Below are 20,759 nucleotides of genomic sequence, written 5' to 3' on the forward strand. Positions count from 1 at the left end.
TTCCTCTTGGATATTGTGACTAATGCTGCTATGTACATTAGTGTACAAATATCTGTTTGAATCTTTGTTTTTAGGTCTTTTTCAAGTATATATCTAGGAGTGGAATTGCTGGGTCATATGATAGTTCTAAGATTAACTTTTTGAGCCTCCTCACAAACTGTGTTAATGAGATTGGTGTTTAGTATATTCACGGTCTCAACTGAGTTCATTGAAGGCAAGGATGTATCCTATGCATTTTTATATCCCTGGGCCTAATACTCTGTCTGATGGGAAAGTAGATTGTATGGTGAGATTAAGAAGGCATGAGTAAGTGGGGGAATTGGGGGCCTGATAGGCCAGGATTTTGCATCATTAAATGACTGCCTGGAATGGAATGTGAGCTCTCACTCTTGACTTCCAATTGAATTGGCTGGTGGCCAATGGGTGGGGACTCCTGGGACTTCTGGCCTCACCTCCCTTTCTTTGGTTCTCCAGCAATCCATGGAAGAGGAGTTCCAGTTCCTGCACTGCCAGGGATGCCAGACACCAGCCAAGTGCCCCAAGCTGCTGCCTTGCTTGCATACGCTGTGCTCAGGATGCCTGGAGGCTCCGGGCCTGCAGTGCCCCATCTGCCAGGCGCCCCAACCCCAGGGCGACGATGACTCCCCGCCTTTGGATAACGTATTCTTCGAGAGCTTACAGCGGCGCCTGTCCGTGTACCGGCAGATCCTGGATGCGCAGGCGGCTTGCACCCGCTGCAGAGAACCGGCTGACTTCTGGTGCTTCGAGTGTGAGCAGCTCCTCTGCTCCAAATGCTTTGAGGCGCACCAGTGGTTCCTCAAGCATGAGGCGCGTCCCCTGGCCGAGCTCCGCAGCCAGTCAGCTCGTGAGTTCCTGGATGGCACACGCAAGTCCAATAACATCTTCTGCTCCAACCCCAACCACCGCACCCCTGCGCTGACTAGGTAAGTGTACAGCCCTGGGTGGATGGCCCCACGGGTAGGGGCTGGGGAGAGCAAAGATGAAAAAAGTCACACAGAGGCAGACAAGGAGCTTTTAGGTCTTCCCAGGTTAAAATGTGGTCCAAGGACCCGCAGCCTCTGTGGCAATGACCTCAGTTTGTGCTATAAGTCCCCACGTGGATGAATAGTGTAATTTTTAGAAGTGCCACTGCTGGGCGAAGAAGCGTGAACATTTTACGTTTTGATATATATTACCAAACTGCCCTTTAGAAAATCTTACAGTGGACTTTTTCCTAAGTGCCAACAGGGAATCTCAGTAAGGCGCAATTCTAGGATCAGACACAAGTATTTGTTTCTATCTGAAAAGTCTAAATCGTAAGGCTAGGCGGTGCTCTCTGGGAATGTATATATGAAAAGAAAACCAAACAAAATCCCCCAAATCCACTTATAATTATTATCATTAAACAGCAGATGTTCATTTCATTTTTAAATAGGTAATACATTTATATGGTTCACAAATAATTTACACAGTCTCCATTCTATTCCTATCTGCCTAATTTCCACCTCTTCTGCCTCCCTCTGATTGTAAGTAGTCCTTGTTACTAGTTTTGAATGTTTCTTTGCAGTTTCTTTGTGAACATATGTATAGATAGGATAGTCTTATAAGGTCTTGTTTCCCTCCCGTTTAGCCAATAAGGTAGCATACAAAACTGAACTTTTGACTATTCAAATAGATTGATATATAAGGCTCTTCCTATACTACTTTATAGATCCATGTGGAAAGGGAAGTTATTCCTTGTTCATTCTGACATATTGAAAACGACTGTACTTTCCTGATAAACTAACTGCCTTACAAGCTGAATTTATGGCAGAGCCCTCCCTGTTCCTCTTTCCTCAACAGCCTATAGTAATAATTTGCATTTCTTTGCTGATTGTTAAGGTCCAGTGGCTGTTTTAGCTACTGGGTTTCTCTGTGAGTTTCCTCAGGTACCTCCCTTTAGTTCTTAAGTAAACAACCTTGTGAGTTGTTTATTTAGATCCTTTGCCTGTCCTTGGAGGAATTATTCCCTTTATTTGTGTAAGAAGTTATTATAATGCAAATATGTTTTCTCAGCATTGACCTTTGTCATTTTCACTTAGCACGTGGCATAGTGTTTCACATAGGTCTTTAGTATTATGTAGTCGAATCTGTCCATTTCTTTCTTCATGATATAGTGGCTTTTATGCATCCCTGGAAAGAGTCGTTCCCCCCCCCCCCCCCCCCCGCCCCATACCAATGTTAAAAATGTTCTCCTATATTCTGTTTCAATAATTTCATATTTTAGGTGCTGGGGGGTGTACCTCAGTGCCCCAACACCCCCCACACAAAAAATAAATAAATAATAATTTCATGGCTTTGTTTTTATAATTTAATTTATATGGAATTTGTTTCTGTGCATGGTATAAGAATTATTGCTTTGTTTTTCTCTCCAAATGGATTTTTTTTTAAATCAGGGATTGAACCCAGGCATGCCTAACCCCAGTCCTTTTTATATTTTATTTTGAGACAGGGTCTTGCTAAGTTGCTTAGGGTCTTGCTGAGTTACTGAGACCAACTGAACTTGCGATCCTCCTGCCTCAGTCTCCTGAGCCACTGGGATTACAGGCCTGTAGTAGCCTAGCTCCAAATGGAAAAACAGTTCTCTCCACTGCATTTATCAGATACTCACTGTGCCCTGATCTGAAATGCCCTTTATTTTTTTTATTTTTTATTTTATTTAATTTTTTTTTTTTTTTTTTACGTGGTGCTGGGGATCGAACCCAGTGCCTCACGCATGCTGGGCAAGTGCTCTACCACTGAGCCACAACCCCATCCCCTGAAATGCCCTTTTAAATCTTTTTTTTTTTTTTTTAGTTGTAGTTGGACACAATGCCTTTGTTTTATTTATTCATTTTTATGTGGTGCTGAGGATTGAACCCAGGGCCTTGCAACACACTAGGCGAGCCCTCTACTGCTGAGCCACAACCCCAGCCCCCTTTTAAATCTTATACTAAATGCTTATGTAGTCATGAGTGTGTTTGTAAATCTCTGTCCTATGCCAATGATCTGACTGTCTCTGTTCTTTTTTTTTTTTTTTTTTTTGCTTTTTCCCATTCTTCAAAACTTATTTTCCTTTTACAGTTTATACAGTTTCAAAACTTACATGTTCATTGGGATTTTGATTGAAATTGCATTAAATCTGGGGATAATTGGCCTTATCCCTGATTATTTCTTTTGGATTTTATAATGTTATTAACATAGGTCTTGAATTTATAATTTGTAATACTCAATAATGAGATCTTTTTACATTATAATTTATAACTGATTATGATTAGTCCTCACTAATCTTAATTTATGTAAATTAATATCATATTAAGCCATCTATCAAGTTCTCTTATTATCTCTGTTAAGTTTTTCAGTTGATTTGTTTGGATTTTCTAGGTTCATAAATCTGAAAGTCGTAGGGCTTTTCATTTTCTGGATACTTGTACATGTTGCCACTTTTTATAGCTTTGTTTCATTGTCTAGAACCACCAGAACAATATTGCATAATAGTGATTAGAAAAGGCAACTTGATCTTGTTCCTATCTTTAAAGAGAAAGTTTCTAATATTTTCTTGTTAAGTATGATGTTTATTGTTGACTTCCTTAGGTAATTTCTTAAAATCACATTAAGAAATTTATTTTTTTGTACTTGGTTTACCAAGAATTTTGTTGTTACTATTCTTTTGTTTTTGTTACTGTTGTTCTGCAGGCTGGGGATCAAACCCAGGGCCTGGCACTCCCTAGGCAAATGTTCTGTCACTGAGACAGGTTCTAAGCCCCAATATTGTTTCATTTTTACCACAGGAATAGATGTCCTTTAGGACTCTGTAAGGGTATCCTTTCACTTTTTACTATGAAAATTAATTTAATATGTGTTTCTTTATGTTGCCCATTGTTTAATTACCAGAAGGAAAAACCCTACTTGGTCATGATGTTCTATTATTTTAATTCACAGCTAGTTTCCATTTAATAATATTTGTTTAGGCTATTTTCTATATCCATAAATGTAATACATTTTGTGTGTGTGTGTGGTACTGGGAATGGAACCTAAGACCTTGCATTTGTTAGGCAAGTACTCTACCAATGAACCACATCCCCAGACCTTCTTAAATTTTTATCTCGAGAGAGGGTCTCTTTTAGTTGCCCAGGCTGGCCTACTAACAATCCTCCTGCCTCGGCCCACCATGTAGCTGGAATTACAAGCATGCACATCTGTGTCTAGCTATAAAGTTAATCAATTTTGTATAAAATATATGTGATTTGTCAGGTTTTCTTATACATTTTATACTAATTTTTTATTGAATTTGTAAGCTTTCATTTTTTTGAATATGATAATAGGTTCTCGGTAGGTCAAGGGAAGTTGGTCACAGGACCGCTCCCCACCTCAAACACACTTCCTGCATGTACTCTAAATCACCTCTAGGTCACTTATAATACCTAGTACAGTGTGAGTGCTATTTAAATAGTTGTTATGCTGTATTAATTAGGGAATAATAAGAAAAAAAAAGTCTGTATATATATGTTCAGTACAGATGCAATTTTTAAGAATACTTTTATCTGTGGTTGGTTGAATCCACAGATATAAAACCTGCGGACACAGAGGGCTGACTGAATGTGTGTACATGAGATATATATATGTAAGTTTTTTTATGTATGTGATACTGGGATTGAATCCAAGAGTGCTTTACCACTGAGCTACATCTCCAGCCCTATTTATTTATTTTAAGACAGGGTCTAGCTAAATTGCTGAGGCTGGTCTTGAACTTGCCATCTTCCTGCCTGAGCCTCCCGAGTTGCTGGGATTGCAGGCATGTGCAACTACACTTGGCTTACAAGTAGTTTCTATATATACACTCGCATATATTTGTACATATACATGTATAGGTACACACATTAGAACCTATTTTGTCTATCGCTATGAAGAATAAAATATGATTTTTGTTCCAGCCAAAATAAAACCTTTTGCATACTTTTCTTTTTCCATCTTTCCCTTCCCACTTTCATACTTGGTTGAAATAATGTGAACTTGTAGTTCCAGATTATTGCCTTTTCTATTCTAAACATCCATTTTAACAATTACTAAGCTTCATAATCACATTACAATTGTTCATAACCTTAGACATTAATTGGTTTCATTGCTCACAAAAATTTTTTTCTGTAGGTTGTCTTTCCTTCTTTCTTTTTTTGTCTTTCCCTTTCTTGAAATATTTAATGTGATTGAATTTCCTTTTGGCTGGAATACCTCAACAACAAGTAATTTAGTTATTTTATTTTTATTTTTGAGACCTTCAGTGTCTTAATTTGCATGTCCTTATTTTGCTGTCACACATAAAGGAACTTTTAGCTTGCTGTCAAATTCTGAGGTTGCAATCACAATTCTTTCATAAATTTCCAGCCTCTAGTGTTTCAGATGAGTAATTCTAATTATTTTTCCTCTGTGAGTAATCTGTTTTTCATTTACTAAGGATCCTTATATATTTTTTTTCTCTTGGAAATCCTTGATAAGTTGTATTGAGTATAGATCTTTCTCTTTTTCCAGGAATCCTCCATAACCATTGTTGATCTGAACACTCAAGTCTTCAGCTCAGTAAATTTGTCTTCTACAGTTTTATATATTGATTCCCTACTTATTTTTATTTTTACTACTATTATATGGATGTTGGAATGCCAAATACATCCTGTATATTATCTTCCTTTTTTTTTTTTTTCCTATAAATTCTGTCACTTTGCCTTTTTCCTCACAGATTCTTAGAGGGCTCCTTGAACTGATTTTCTAATCCATCAACTCCTATACACTTCTTTCAATGTTTTATTACCTGGATTGAGTTGTTTTGATTCCCCAGTACTCATGCTTTTTTTTTTTTTTAATTGCCAGAAGAGCTTAATGTTCTCAGTATGCTTTTCCCTAACAGCCTTTTCTTATTGTCTCAATGTAATATGTTCTTACATCTCTGAAAAAAAAAAAAAAAAAAGTTGGCATGTTTGGAAGTTTTGTTTCCTGTCTCCTCCGTTTTTCATTGGGGGTGGAGAGACTTGCTCAATCAGGTCTTCCATTTTAACTGCTGGTTTCCACATAGGTCCTGTGGTTCTGGGTCATGACCATGTACTAAAGATTGACGTCCAGATTGTTCAGTATTGGCAGCCGATGTGAGCTGGCAGCAGTTGCGTAAGGCACAGTTTACTGTCCCTGCCCCTGCAGTGAGGACAGGTCTGCCCCAAGAACCCCAGATGGACTCAGCTTGTAAGTAATCTACCTTCACTAGAGGAGTAGGAGGTGTATTTGTCCCCAGTTTAAGGGAGGAAAAATCTTTCCTCTACCCATTTTAGGTTCTCCTGCTAGGGCCCTCTAAATTAGATCACCAAAAGACAGATAATCAAGAAAAAGCCAAGTTTATTAGCTTGTACATTGTTCTTATACATGGGAGTCTCCAGGAATAAGAGTTGGTTAGAATTTCGGCTTATATAGCATCTTAACAAATGAAAAACGAAGTTGTAAAGAAGTGATAAGATGAAAGAAAAGGGCCGGGCTCGGTGGTACATGCCTTTAATCGTGGCAGCTTCAGAGGTTGAGGCAGGAGGATCACAGGTTCAAAGCCAGCCTTAGCAATTTAGCAAGGTCTTAAAGCAACTCAGCAAGATCCTTCTCTAAATAAAATATAAAAAAGGGCTGGGGATGTGGTTCAGTGGTTAAGCACCCCTGGGTTCAATCCCTGGTACCAACAAAAAGAAACAAAAGAAAAGGTTTCCAAGGTAGCAGACTTCAGGAAGGTAAATATATGGGGAAACTAAAGGAGTATGGGCTGTGTGTGTGGCCCATCTTGGTGCCAACTTTCTGTCTTCTTCATGACCATAAACCTTCCCTAAGAGAGGAGATTTACAGCAGTCCTCATGTCTCAGAAGTTTCTGCTTTGTTCAAAAAGGAAGCTCTGAGAAGGCTGCTTTCTGTGTCTGTTGATTCTCATTTGCCTGCAGTTCAAAATCATCCTGTGCTAAAGTGGCATGTTTTGACTCACTACACCAGACAAGGCTGGTCCAGCCAGCAAGAGGGCAGGATTCTTGTCCCTTGACCATGGAGGATGGTTATAAAAAAACCTGACCATGTTGTTTACACTCACAGCTCACTGTTTACTATTTACCAGTAGTTATAGGGAAAACTCATGATTTCTTTGCAAATTCTCAGTTCCATGAATAACCCCAACTACCTTCTGATCTCAAGTCAGTAATAAACCACCCCATCATTTGCTACTGAGCTGACTTGGAGCTCATATTGGGGAGCAGCCCAAGAGGTGGCTTTAAACCCAGGACTGGTGGCAGGTATATGGACACCATCTGGCTACTGGCATTGATCAACATGCTTGTGGAGTCTATTCTCTTAGCACATGTTCGTGTCACACCTATCTTGTAGCATGTTCTCTGCTTCGCGCTGGAATATAAATCTGAATAGCTAGAGTGGACCCCAGCCCTCTGTGAGGTTACCATGTGGTAGAAGAACCAAATCATCAATGAATAATCAAGACCACAGAGTGGTAAGAGGAAGCCTGTGTCACTTGCTCTCTGTTGTGCCTGTGTTTTCATAGAGGGATTATGTGGCAGTAACCCCTGTTCAGCACACACTGACATCCAGTGTGTGCTCAGGTGACTATTAGAACACAGAGGAAAAAGGCAAGTGGGCACAACAGCCAATGATCGCAGAAAGACACGTGCCCAGCCTGGATTGGCAGGGGGAGGCTGCTTCCAGGATGGTATCACACTAAGCAGGCTGTGTAAGGAAAGATAGGCCACAGAGAGGAGGGGCTGTGTGCGCAAAGCAGAGGCACTGGTCAGAATGCATCTGAAACTGTGATAATGGGGTTTACGTGAGGACAGGGACAGAAAGGGTGAGCTGGGATCGGATGGGGCTTGGAAGGAGTTAGGACTCTAACCTGCAATTTCCAGAACATTGGATGTGCTCAGCTTACCCCTTTCTCATGCACATGTTCTTGTTACCAGTGGGTATCTGGTAGATTACTGCATGCTCCCACTGAGGGGGTTGAGGAGGAAGTACATGGTTAGATCTTCTCCCTGCACTCAGCTACTTTGACTCAAGGGGGCAACTTTAGGAGCAGAGAGACCAGTATTTATTTATTTGATTGCATACATATTTCACCCCATTCCACGAAGACTTTGATGAGATTTACTACCATATGTTGAATATATTCAGAAACTGAAGCTGAAGAGTCTGGACAGGAAAAAAGGAGCCTCATTAGGAGGCTGAGGCCATGCTTAAGGTAGGAGTGAGGCCTGTAATATGGCAGAGATGGAAGGGTGGAGGGAAGGTCAGGGTCTCACATTGCCAGGGCCTGCAGGACCCTGAAGAGCCCTGGGAAGCACTGGCTGGGAGTGAGGGGGCTTTCACCCAATAGTGGTCTGTGCCGAGGACTGCAGGTAGGGCCTAGGTCCCTCTATGTCTGATTATTAGAACCTAAAACTTGGTCAATTGGGGTGGGGGAATTAATCCAGGGGCATCGAAGCCAAGGGCTTGAATTGTATTTCAGTGGAGAAAACAAAAGATCTGTTAATTGAGTTTAAAACTGTACCAGATCATAAGAGGGAGAAAGTTCCCAAGACCAGGATTTATGGTGATTGGCAACAGGGAGTGTTCAGGGCAGAGGTTAATGACGTGCAGTGGCAAAATTGGTGACAAGGCAGGGAAAGCCTGGGCTGCTGGCTGAAGAGGATTTGGAAGAGACAAATGCTGGCAGCTAGGCTTGTAGATGTGTGCCTGTAATTCCAGTGTCTTGGGAGACTGAGGCAGGAGGATTTCAAGTTCAAGGCCAGTCTGGGCAACTTAAGGAGACCCTGTCCCAAAATGAAAAGGGCAAATGTAAGGGGAAAAAAAGAGAGAGAGACAGAGAAAGATGAAAAGGGCTGGGGATGTAGCTTAGTAGCCCCCGAGTTCAATCCCCAGGATGTCAGAGAAAAAAAGAAAAGAGAGATATAAATGGGGTAAGACTGATGGAGGCCAGCCCACTGTTGAAGGTACAGGCTTTAAGGAGGCCCTCGCCTGCTTGCCCTCTTGAACCTAAAATGAGCATCGCCAAAGTTTGCATCCTGGGCATCTTGCTGTCATTTCTCAGTCCCAGCCCTGCCTGATGCCCCACATGCAATTCTCAGTAAATTTCATCTTATTGGGGATGGTGATATTAGGATTGCTTCTTGGCCCATGAGAAGTACCACATGGTAGAAGAAGGGCTTCTGGCAGAAGTTGGGCAGCAAGACAGAAGAACAATAAATGACTCTTTTCCAAGGTTTTCTGTGAAATTACTTGGGGGACTTGGTTTCAGAGCCAGAGCAACTGTTTTCCTTTTCCTGGAGGAACCAAAAGTTCCATTTGGTAGAATAATATGTGGATAAAAGGGACTCCCTGCCGCAGTCCGGCTGCAGCAAAATAACCGGGGGGTGACGAATAACTTGTGTACGTTGATACAGCAGGAGTGGAAGCCGTTTATTGCAGGACAGGAGCAGTATTTATACATTCCACACAGCTTATCTAATTAGCATAAACTAGATACATCAGTCAACCAATAAGGAATCTCCACACTTAATGGCTTGCTTTTGTTACTTCTCAAACCACTCCCTCTGGCATTTTGCCAGGCACCATCCAGACTTGTTTATGAACTCTAACATTCCCCTGGCTAAATGCCAGGTGTTATTTTTGACTTGTTTACAGACTCTAACATTTCCCCCTTTTGTTTAAATAACAACCATAGTGGTTTTTACAGAAACACCATAAATAACCTGTTACAAACAGAAAGGGAGGATACAAAATGTCACAATACCAAGCCAATTGATGGCTCCATGCAAGAAGCCCTTGGAAAAATTATACCAGCAATGACACTGTTAGCAAAGATACTGAGTTACAATTTGTTATAGATTTGTTGTCTCAGTCCAGGTAAAGCAGTGTCTCAATAGATTAACTCACAGTCCAGGTAAATCACAGTCCAGGTAAGTTCTGCAGGCAGCTAGCTTAAATCACAGTCCAGGTAAGTTCTGCAGGCAGCTAGCTTAAATCACAGTCCAGGTAAGTTCTGCAGGCAACTAGCTTGATCCGAAGTTTCCTCTGTTTCTCAGCTGAAGTCTCATCCGGTTTTCAGCAACACTGAAAATTCTTCCACCTTGGTCTTTACCGGCACTGGGAGGAAGGCAGGAACTCCGGATGGCTAAAGAAAATCCTGTAGCATTCTACTAAGAAAACAATCTTCTGAACAATTTAGTACATTATCTCAAGGTTTTTTTGCATTTGAAATAAGCATTAATAGTGCTCATTACTCATCAGCTTCCAGGTGTGGGAGAACCATTGTAGCTTAGTTATTGGCATTGAAAATGACCAAACATCAGGGACGCTGGTAGCGTCTTCTGCTGGCTGTAGCGCCTGGGCAGCCCCAGATCGCCCTGGGGAGTGTCCCGGACTCAAACTGCTACTGGGCACAGGGAGCAAGAGCCTGCGAGACTGTGCCTCCAGGTCAGGTCTAGATTTGGGCTCGCAGCAGTGGAAGAGCCAGCTCCCCGGCCAGGAGGCCGGGAAGAGCCAGTTGCCGCCGCCTCTTGTAAAATCCTTGCTGCACTGTGACCGGCTTGCACACTCGGCAGTTGCCTCTCCGCTTCACGCACCCTCCGCTAACGAAAAGTATTTAGTAATAGCCTTTTGCTGCAACTTTTTTCCTGATAATCCTTCCTCCTCTGATAATCTTTCTTCTTCTGAACTTTCTGTTTCTTTCTGACTAGAGTTCCTGGGCTTCTATCAACACATGCCCTAACTATTCTTGGTTCCACTGGGGTGCCTTCTTCCCTTAGTAATTTACTTCTCACCCCCTCCATATTTTCATCATAAAGACAATACAATACACTGAGACAAAACAAGACACAAACATACTGTATCAATCTTCTCCATTTTCTTGAAATGACCATTTTTCCTCTCGCCCTATCTGCCTAGGGATGAGCAGATTTGCTCCCGTCCTATCTATGGACGGGCAGCTTTTTTTCGTCACTTACCCCCGAGTGTCCCGGGGCTCCCCGTACGGGCCACCATCTGCCGCAGTCCGGCTGCAGCAAAATAACCGGGGGGTGACGAATAACTTGTGTACGTTGATACAGCAGGAGTGGAAGCCGTTTATTGCAGGACAGGAGCAGTATTTATACATTCCACACAGCTTATCTAATTAGCATAAACTAGATACATCAGTCAACCAATAAGGAATCTCCACACTTAATGGCTTGCTTTTGTTACTTCTCAAACCACTCCCTCTGGCATTTTGCCAGGCACCATCCAGACTTGTTTATGAACTCTAACATTCCCCTGGCTAAATGCCAGGTGTTATTTTTGACTTGTTTACAGACTCTAACAACTCACCACCACCACCACCACCACCACCACCAATCCCTTTGGATATTTTGGAGAAAGAAAGCAATGAATTAAACACAAACCAAGGTCAGGATTAGGATTAGTGTACTGTCTTACTTCTCATGGAGGCTGATCTCTCCTTTTCCAACTGTGGGAGTAGGCTCTGCTGCTTAGGTATAGAGGCCTTGGAGATTTTAGAAGATTGTTGAACACAAGATTGAAATTAGCAGTTGAGGGCTGGGGTTGTGGCTCAGTGGCAGAGTGCTTGCCTAGCACATGTGAGGCACTGGGTTCGATCCTCAGTATCACATAAAAATAAATGAATAAAGATATTTTTTAAAAAAGAAAAGAAATTAGCAGTTGATTCTTTTTTGGGGGGTGGGGCGTGGGGTGGGGGGTAGGTACCAAGAATTGAACTCAGGGGCACTCAACCACTGAGCCACATCCCTAGCCCTATTTTGTATTTTATTTAGAGACAGGGTCTCACTGAGTTGCTTAGCACCTCGCTGTGTTGCTGAGGGTGGCTTTGAATTTGTGATCCCCATGCCTCAGCCTCCCGAGCCACTGGGATTACAGGCGTGTGCCACAGTGCCTGGCTAGCAGTTGATTCTTAAATGATAAAATTAGGCTAACTGGAATCACATGTATCCATCTGCCTAGCCAGCCATTAAGCAGTTATTTATGAGGCAGCTATCCATGCCTGGCATTGGGATGCTGTTGCCGGGCATATGAGAATTGGTGTCTTTGGAGTCTGATTCTACAAAGAGCTTCGTGTGGTACATGCACAGTGCTGTGCTCCATGGCAAGGACCCACTAGTCCAGATAAGGCTGTGGCAATTTTAAGAAGGAAGAACTTGCATTTAATTAGGTGGAGGATTAAGGAAGCCTTGGTAAAAGAGTCAGCATTGAGCTGTACCTTGAAGAGGTTTGTAGGTTCTGTGAGCTTTGATGATAACTGGTATAAATTAGTGAGAAATGTTTAAGGTAGTTGCCGCGTCCGGCCAAAAGAGCCGAGTCCGGCGAGGGACGGCGAGGTTAAAAGACACAGGACACCAAGGTTCTTCATCCAGGAGAGAGAGATTTTATTTTTTCCCCCCCTTTTATATATCCTCCCATACTCTGGGTTAAGCATACACACACATACTTTACTGCAGGAAGCGGTTTCAGGCAGCTTTTAGCAAACTAGGTCTGGTTTTGCAGGGTGCTCATGCAAGGCTCAGCTGTGCCAGCTAATCAGTAGGTACAATCTGTCCCAGGCTCTCTGTGAGGGCAAATAGACAGGAAGCCCATAAGACTGATTCAGACTTCGGTGGAAGCCCACAAGGCTAATTCAGACTTCGGTGGTTTTCTCGCCTTTACATGCGAAACAAGGGACAGGGAACTTATTCTTTTCCCTGTTTAGGGCCAGGGGCTTCACCACAGGTAGTGGCTTAAGCAAAAACATGAATGGATGGATGACATACAAGTGAATAAAGATGAGCTAGTCTCTGACCTAACCCAGTTGGATATTCTGATCATGTCTCAGGATGGATTTCTCTGAATTTCTTGTGACTTGCCTTTCTGTTATACACCCTCAATCTCAAATCCAGGGGAAGACAATGAAAATCTCTCCCTGAATTCCAAGTTTCAGCATCTCTGTGATTGGGTCAGGTTCTCTCCTTAAAAGACTGCTCAGGCTGCTGGGGGATACTCAGGTTGGCTTGTGCCCAAGTCGTATGCTCCCCCAAAGTTCTTGGACCAAGAATAAGGAGTGTGTAGCTCCCTGAAGGGAGGTCCAGAATGATAGAATATAGAATGTGCCTTTAATATGTCTTAGAAAAATGTCTACTGCAAAGGAAAGCCAAGAAGAAAAAGTACTCTAGGTATGTAGATTACAATGGAACTACATACAGGGGACAGATTTGAAGCCAGCATTAAGTGGAGCACCTTGACTCCTGGGGATCTGGGCAGCCGCTTTCCAATGGAGCCAGGTAATTGGCTGTTCAGGTTGGATTCCACCTTCCTTATTCAATCAATAGAGCAAGATCCTGCCTTTTGAGATGTTTGCCGTGTGCTATCTTAATTCCAGCACCCTCCTGTAAAATTGTAGAGGAAGAGAATTATTTCCATTGTCCAAAGGAGCTACCCGACAGAAGAGCTTGCTGAGAACAGGCTGCAGGATCCTGACTGCAGACTGTGTGCCCCTGTTATTAAGAGTGAGCTTGCTACTTAAGCAATGTGAAGCTTAATTTTCTTTAAATTTAACAGAAGAAAAAGAACTAATGTAAAATTAGATTTACTCCTATAATCCTAGTGGCTCTGGAGGCTGAGGCAGGAAGATCACAAGTTCAAAGCCAGCCTCAGCATCTTAGTGAAGTCCTAGGTAACTTAGTGAGACCCTGTCTCAAAATAAAAAATAAAAAGGGTTGGAGATGTGGTTCAGTGGTTATGTGCCCCTGGGTTCAATCCCCAGTAACCCCTCCCCCAAAAAAATAGACTTACCAAGCTTCAAAGACATATTTTCTTAAATATCTTTCTAGGGGTGGGGGTGTGGCTCAGTGGTAGAGCGCCTAGCATGTGTGAGTCCCTGGGGTTCAATCCCCAGCACCTCAAAACAAATCTTCCTAAAAGATCTCTCTAAGATTTAAAAAAAAAAAAAATACTAAGACATTAAGTAGTTGGAGCCTTCATAGTTCATTTTTAATGAAAAGCTTCCATATTAGACAGTAGTAGTAGACATTTGGCACTGGTTCTTTCACCTTAACCTTGTTTTTCCCAAATTTTGTATGTATATATATATATTTTTTTTTAATTTATTTTTCAGTATTGGAAATCAAACCCAGGGCCTCACTCATTCTAGGCAGGTACTCAATAAATGGGCTACATCTCCAGCCCCTGAATTCTGTATTCCAGTTGAGCTCTTCTTGGATGAATGCTGTCAACAAGAAGCAATTTTCTTCAGGAAGGTCTTCTGTGTTCTGAGTTCCTTGAGTCTCTTGGTGTTGAGAATGTCTCTGTGTACTCTATACTTGAATGGCATCTTTTCTGGGTATGATAGTTCTGGGTCACAATCTTTTCTTCAAAACTTTGTAGACACTGCTGTCTGCCATCTAATGTTCATGAACTGAGGGTTGAGGCCAAACTGATTTGCTTTTTCTGTATTGATGCCTAAAGATAGTTTTCGTTCTTGAAATTTATTAATTAACCAAGTTGTCTCGGTATTGAGCATTTTATATTAAATTATTCAGGAATGGCATGCTCCTTCAGTTTAAAAATTCTGGTTTTTTCCATGAAATTGTTTACTCCTCTGACTTCCTTTTCTTCCTTCTCATTGCTTTCTTTTTCTTGGATTATTTCCACTAGAATTACAGTTGTTTTTATTTATTAATTTTAAGTATTTTCAGATTAGTAATCTAAAAATATTTCAGGGAACTTCTTTATTTTATGACTATTGAATGAGTAACCAATATCAGAACCACCAAATATGTTCAAAGCTATATAAAAATAATTTTCGCGGGCTGGGGATGTGGCTCAGGGATAAAGCAGTTGCCTGGCATGTGTGAGGCTCTGGGTTCAATTCTCAGCACTGCATATAAATAAAAAAATAATTAAATAAAGGTCCATTAACAACTAAAAACATATTTTAAAAAATAAAAATAATTTTCTACACATTATTCTAAAAATACTTGAGAATATCAGAATTATTTATGTCACATACGGAGTTAACTGCTTATTTTCTACATCATTGAATTCAATTAACATTTAATGATTAACTTAGCCATTGAATTTTGTAACAAATTCCTGCTGTGGCAGATTTTACAGTAGGTTCAATCCCCTGTATCCAAAAAAAAAAAAAAAAAAGACTTACCAAGCTTCAAAGATATATTTCTTTCAAAGCTTTTAGGGTTAGTGAGGTATTTCAGGATTGGCACAACCAGATGGAACTTTTTGTTTTAACCATATGTTACTTGCCTAATATGATGTTGTGTTATTGTTACCTTAAATATCAAACATCTTTTTTCTTATGCTTACTTTTAATTGACTGATTACTTTAGCTATTCCCATCTCTTTTGACGTTTCACTTACTGAAAGCAAATCAGATTTAAGTAAAAACATCTCAGTAATCACTGTATTTTCTAGGTGATAAACCTTGTCTTATTTCTGGTAACATTTATTGGCAGGTAAATCCATGTTATGTTAATGTGCACCAGCATTCAATACTATATAATTGTAGTATATTGTTATGATTTCCCTAGGTGATCTGACTTTCTCCAAAGCTTGGATCTCCTTTCTTAGCAATATAACAGATATGACACTATTTTGATTGTACTTATGAGGGGTATCATTGCTATCACCTCTGCTTCTGATGCTAATAATCATGCTTTAAAAATTCCATGTTGAAAATACTAAGAAAAGTTGATTGGGGTTGAAGAGACCAAGGTGGGAAGGCCAAGTACAAGATGGTGCCCTGGGAGATGAACAATAATCAAAGCAAGAACAAAGACAGCAACAGTGGGAGCTGATGTGACAGGCTGAGGGGCCAGAATTCTGCCTTTATCATCTTTGCACTCCAGGCTCATGCCTTCACAAAGTTGATACTCATCATTAAATTTTTTTTTTTTTGCTGGGCTGGGGGATTGAACCCAGGGGGGGTCTTATGCATGCAAGATAAGTGCTCTATAACTGTGCTATATTCCCAATCCTATATTTTTTAAAAAGTTTTCTCTCAGGAAAACTTAATGATGAATTATTATTGAAGTGATGCAGCATCCAATGGGATGACCCCATTGGTCCCTGGCTTGAGTGGCTGCCAAATGGTAGTGCCATTCACTGGCCTAATGATGCTAAGGGGAGCAGGAATACACGCAGCAACATACCTGCTACTTATTGAATAAGTGATGTGGTCCAACAGACACTGTCTTCCACCATCTACCTGCCATATGTCTTGGGAGGAGGCACCTGTGTGGAGAAGAGTAGGGAAAGAAAACACAAACTTTCTCTTCCTCATTCTTGTGTAAAGGGCCAGCATAAGATGTAATATGAGATAGAAAGTGCTTCCCTCTTTCACTTATTTCCTTGTTTCTTCTCTAACTTCTGGTGTTTTCTTCTTTGAGTTCTCAGGCTCTCCACTCTACCTTCTCAAAACCAATGAGAAGCTAACTGGGTGCATACCTGTTAATCCCAATGACTCTGGAGGCTGACACAGGAGGATTTCCCGTTCAAGGTTAGCCTTAGCAATTTAGCAAGGCCCTAGGTAATTTAGCAAATAAAAAGGGCTAGGGATGTGGCTCAGTGGTTGAGACCCTGGGTTCAATTCCCAGTACCAAAAAATAAATAAATTTTAAAAAATAAACACCATGGGAAGTTATAATCCATGTACGTGTAACATGTCAAAATACATTCTACTGTCATGTATAACAAAAAAAAAATTTAAAAAATAAACACCAATGAATAGTTGGAGAGAAGATCAATAGGAATAATGTGTTCATTCTTCTAAAATAATCCAGGTTTTAGAATTACTCTTTTCCTCCTGGCTTTAGAAATCTTGTTTCCTCAATCTTGTCACCTGAGAGATAGCATGAAACCATTCTGGTTAAATACATTCACACTACTGTGCAGATGACTGATGGGTCCCTTTATGCCCTATAGTTGTTTGAGTTTCCAGAAGAGCTGCTCCTTTGCTACTTCACCAGAGTGAAAGCTCCAAGTTGCCATGTGGAGGTGGAGGCTTGGGGGGCTGCTTTCTAGTTGCCATTCAGGCAAACCAGGCCCCGCTGTAGTGTCCTGCTCTGGTGCCAGCTCCACCAGTTCTATTTTCATAGTGCTTCTTCTTCCTGTATTCAAGTTACCTGTTTCCTAAAACAGCAGAGATGACCTGTTCCTCTGTCTTCTTCAGGAGATGTGACTGGACTGGAATGACATGTGCATGCTGGAAAGGGGACAGCCCAGGGAACACCCTCAGTGGTGATGTCTCCTTACTATCTGAATTTGAGAGGTTCTCCCTCCAGCAGAAGGCTACCTCTGCCATGTACATGTGTGGCTACTGCCCCCTCTTCCTTGATGGCTCCAGAATGTCCAGTGTGTACCGGCGTTGTGCTGGGCACATTATGTATACCAACCCGTCTTGTCCTCATGATAGTCTATGAGGGAACCATTATGATTCCTGTTTTACAGGTGGAGAAATTAAGATTTGGAGAGAATTTGCTCAAGGGGGTCAGCCATGAACTAGGAGAGCTCAGATTCAGTCCCAACTGTCTCCTCCATTCTGCTATGCTGTGGCCCTGGTGTGATATGGACACTTTAGGATGGGGAAGCTGAGAACCCAGGAAACATGCTGAAGCTACTATTAAAATATTAACAATGTAGGAAATTCACTCAATGGGCATAAGAGATAAGCAAAACAATATATTCCAGGGAAGGAGAGAAAGCTTTGTTGTAATGTCTAAATGGAATACTCTTTGAGGGTTCTTTATTGCTCCTATTTAAAGTCCAAACTCCTTATCTTAGAATTGATTACAGAAACTTTTGGAGGATCTAAATTGGTGAAAAGGAGTGGAGGGAAAGGAAGAGATTACTACCACTGTATTACCATAGACTCTTTCCTTCTTGCTGTCTCTTATCATCTAAAACAAAATGAACAACACTTAATGTCTATAACTTGCCTTTCTTATGTCATTACATAAATCATGAATGTCTTTGCAAAAAAAAATTTTAAAAGTGTCGTTTTGAATTTTGAGGCAGTAGTATCTGTGGATTGTTTGATTCTTCCATTTCTTCAGTGATTTTAAGTTCTACAGCATCAAGAGATAAGTGAAGAGTTGACTAAAGTTTCTCCTTCATGGTGTTGTTTTTCTCATTTTAAATCTGAAATCCATTGGAAATATATCTGCATGTGAAGAAAGGAGCAAGGCTGTCGCTGGACTCCTGTCCCCCCAATGCCAGCCAATTCCCTGGCTCCCATTCTTGGAAACCCCTTTAGTTTGAGATGCTTTCCTTGCTCTATAGTATATTACATTCCTGAGGATGCCAGGGTGTCTATCTGATCTTTCTTTGAGTACCATGATCTTTTTTGTTGTTTTTGTTTGCTTGCTTTTGAGATGAGGTCTTGCCATGTTGCCCAGGCTGGTCTTAAACTCGTGGGCTAAGGTGATCCTCCTGCCTCAGCCTCCCAAGTAGGTGAGACTACAAGCATGTGCCACTACACCTAGCAACATTCTTTTAATAATGACACTTCTATCAAGTGTCTTTAGCCAAGAAAAGTCCATTCCTTATGATGATTTTTCAGAAAAATTTTAGCTGTTTGTTCTGTTTATCCCTTTATTTTGGCTAAGTATCAAAATCTCATTCATAATTGGACAAAAGTTGCTTTAAATCTTTATATTAACTTGAGAGTTAATCTTATACTGTCTGATGTCTCTAACTCTAATTGGGACCTTGTTACATTTTTCTGGGTTTTATTTTTAGACTTTATCTTTCAGTGGGTTTTTGTCATCTTCTTCATATCATGTTAGGATTATGTCTAGGTATTTTATAGCTTTTTGCGGGGGAGGGGAGATTGCTATTGTGAATGCGACCATGCAATTTTTCCCATTCTTTTCTTTTCTTTCTTTTTTTCAGTACTGGGATTGAGCCCAGGGCCTTGCACATTCCAGGCAGGCACTTTACCACTGAGCTGCACTCCCAACCCATATATATATATATATATATATATATATATATATATCCCCATTTGCAGGGATAGACTTAAGGTTTTTTTTTTATCCACCCCCCTCTGTCAATTCTGGTGCAATTTAGCCACTTTGTGGAGCAATTTCTTATTATTAATACAACAGCATTTTGTTTATTTATTTTTTTTAATTCCAGGAGCAAATAAATATTATTTGCCTTTCCAAAGATACCTCCTCCTGTGTGTGCTGAGTTTGGGTTCTTGCTGAGGTGATACCCACCTCACCACTGGTCTCCCCCATTTTGCCAAGCACATAGTATTGACTCAGTGAGTGTCCCTTGAATGAGGGTGGAAGAACCAGTTGACTAAGAAGGTCATTCCTGGTCCTGAGGGGAGCCCCTGAATGGGTCACTCCAGTTCGACATCTACACCTCAGTCTTATCAGAGGGCTGGAGGCTCTGGGGATGAGTGGCCAAGGACATAGAGTCAACATCAGACCCACAACTGCCCAATACTGTCTCTGCTCCAGGTGCTGCTTAACTTCCATCAGAGGCTCTGTCTCTGATAGGTCTCTCCTACTTGGATCAGATTCCCCAAGGCTGGAAAAGCTGAATACCTATGACCCATTGGCGACACCTGTTCCCACATCTGTGTTCTCCAGAAGCCTCTGCTGGCCTGGAATAAGTCTCCAGTGTTTGATCAGGGGGATCAAGCCCTGAGACCTGACCACCTAGGATGGCATGGGAATGTTGAGAGCTGGTGAAGGAGGACATGAGTTAGGAGTCAGGCCAGTCAGCAGGCTGTTGGTAGTTCCAGAAAAATTTGATCTTGGTGACTTAGGCCAAAGTAGCCCCAGCTAAGACCCCTTTCCTGGTCTCAGGTGGGCTGGCTTTTTCTTACCATTGGTGGTGTGAGCAAATTATGGCAATATTTCTGGAGAAATAACTAGCAATATTTTTCTTGATAGTATTTGAAAAAGCAGTGGTGAAAGGCATGAACTTAGCCTTCTTACCTGAGAATTTATACTAGTTTCCTATGGCTGCTATAACAAAATCATTTTACCACAAATTTAGGGACCTAAAAAATACAGATGTATTATCTTGTCCATCTGGAGATCAGAAGTCTCAAATGGGTCTGAGATTAAAGTGCCAGCAGGGCTTTGTTCCTTTTAGGTGGCTCTTGGTGGGACTTTTTTCCTTGCCTTTCCCAGATTCCAAAGGCTGCTTTCATTCCTTGGTACATTGCCCCGTCCATTCTCAAAGCCAGCAGCACAGCATCCCTCCAGCCTCGGCTCTCTTCACATCTCCTCTCATTCTTCTGCCTCCCCCCTCTTTCCTTTATAACAACTACTGGGATAACATTAGATCCACCCAGATAATCCAGGATAATCTCTTTATCTCAAGATTCTTAATTCAGTCATACCTTCAAAGTCCCTTCTGCATGTAAAGTAACATTCACAGGTTTGATAGGGAGATTAATGTGGTAAAAATCTATCAAAATGTCTGCTAGCTAAAAAAGAAAGAAAGAAAGAAAAATACATATTAAATGGATAAAAATTACATAATTTACAGTACACACCATGATGTTTTGAAATATGTATACATCGTGGAATGGCTCAATCCACCTAATTAAAATAGCCATTATCTCACAAACTAATTATTAATTAAATATATCAATTACGTAAGTTATTAAAAATATACACTCTTTGATGTAGCAATCCTCTTATTTG

General features: G+C 41.1%; 1 protein-coding gene across 5 annotated transcripts in view; it reads left to right on the forward strand.

The window, feature by feature from the left end:
- The window catches only part of Pml (PML nuclear body scaffold), a 43,277-nt gene that overhangs the window by 1,469 nt on the left and 21,049 nt on the right, over window positions 1–20,759 (forward strand). For all 5 annotated transcript variants that reach the window (XM_027923793.2, XM_027923794.2, XM_027923809.2 and 2 more), the window contains exon 2: window positions 475–944. In XM_027923793.2, coding sequence (XP_027779594.2) covers window positions 475–944 — 470 coding nt within the window. The remainder of the gene's footprint in view (window positions 1–474; window positions 945–20,759) is intronic.

Source organism: Marmota flaviventris, chromosome 2 (assembly GCF_047511675.1).
Source record: "Marmota flaviventris isolate mMarFla1 chromosome 2, mMarFla1.hap1, whole genome shotgun sequence".
NCBI classification, from domain to species: Eukaryota; Metazoa; Chordata; class Mammalia; order Rodentia; family Sciuridae; genus Marmota; species Marmota flaviventris.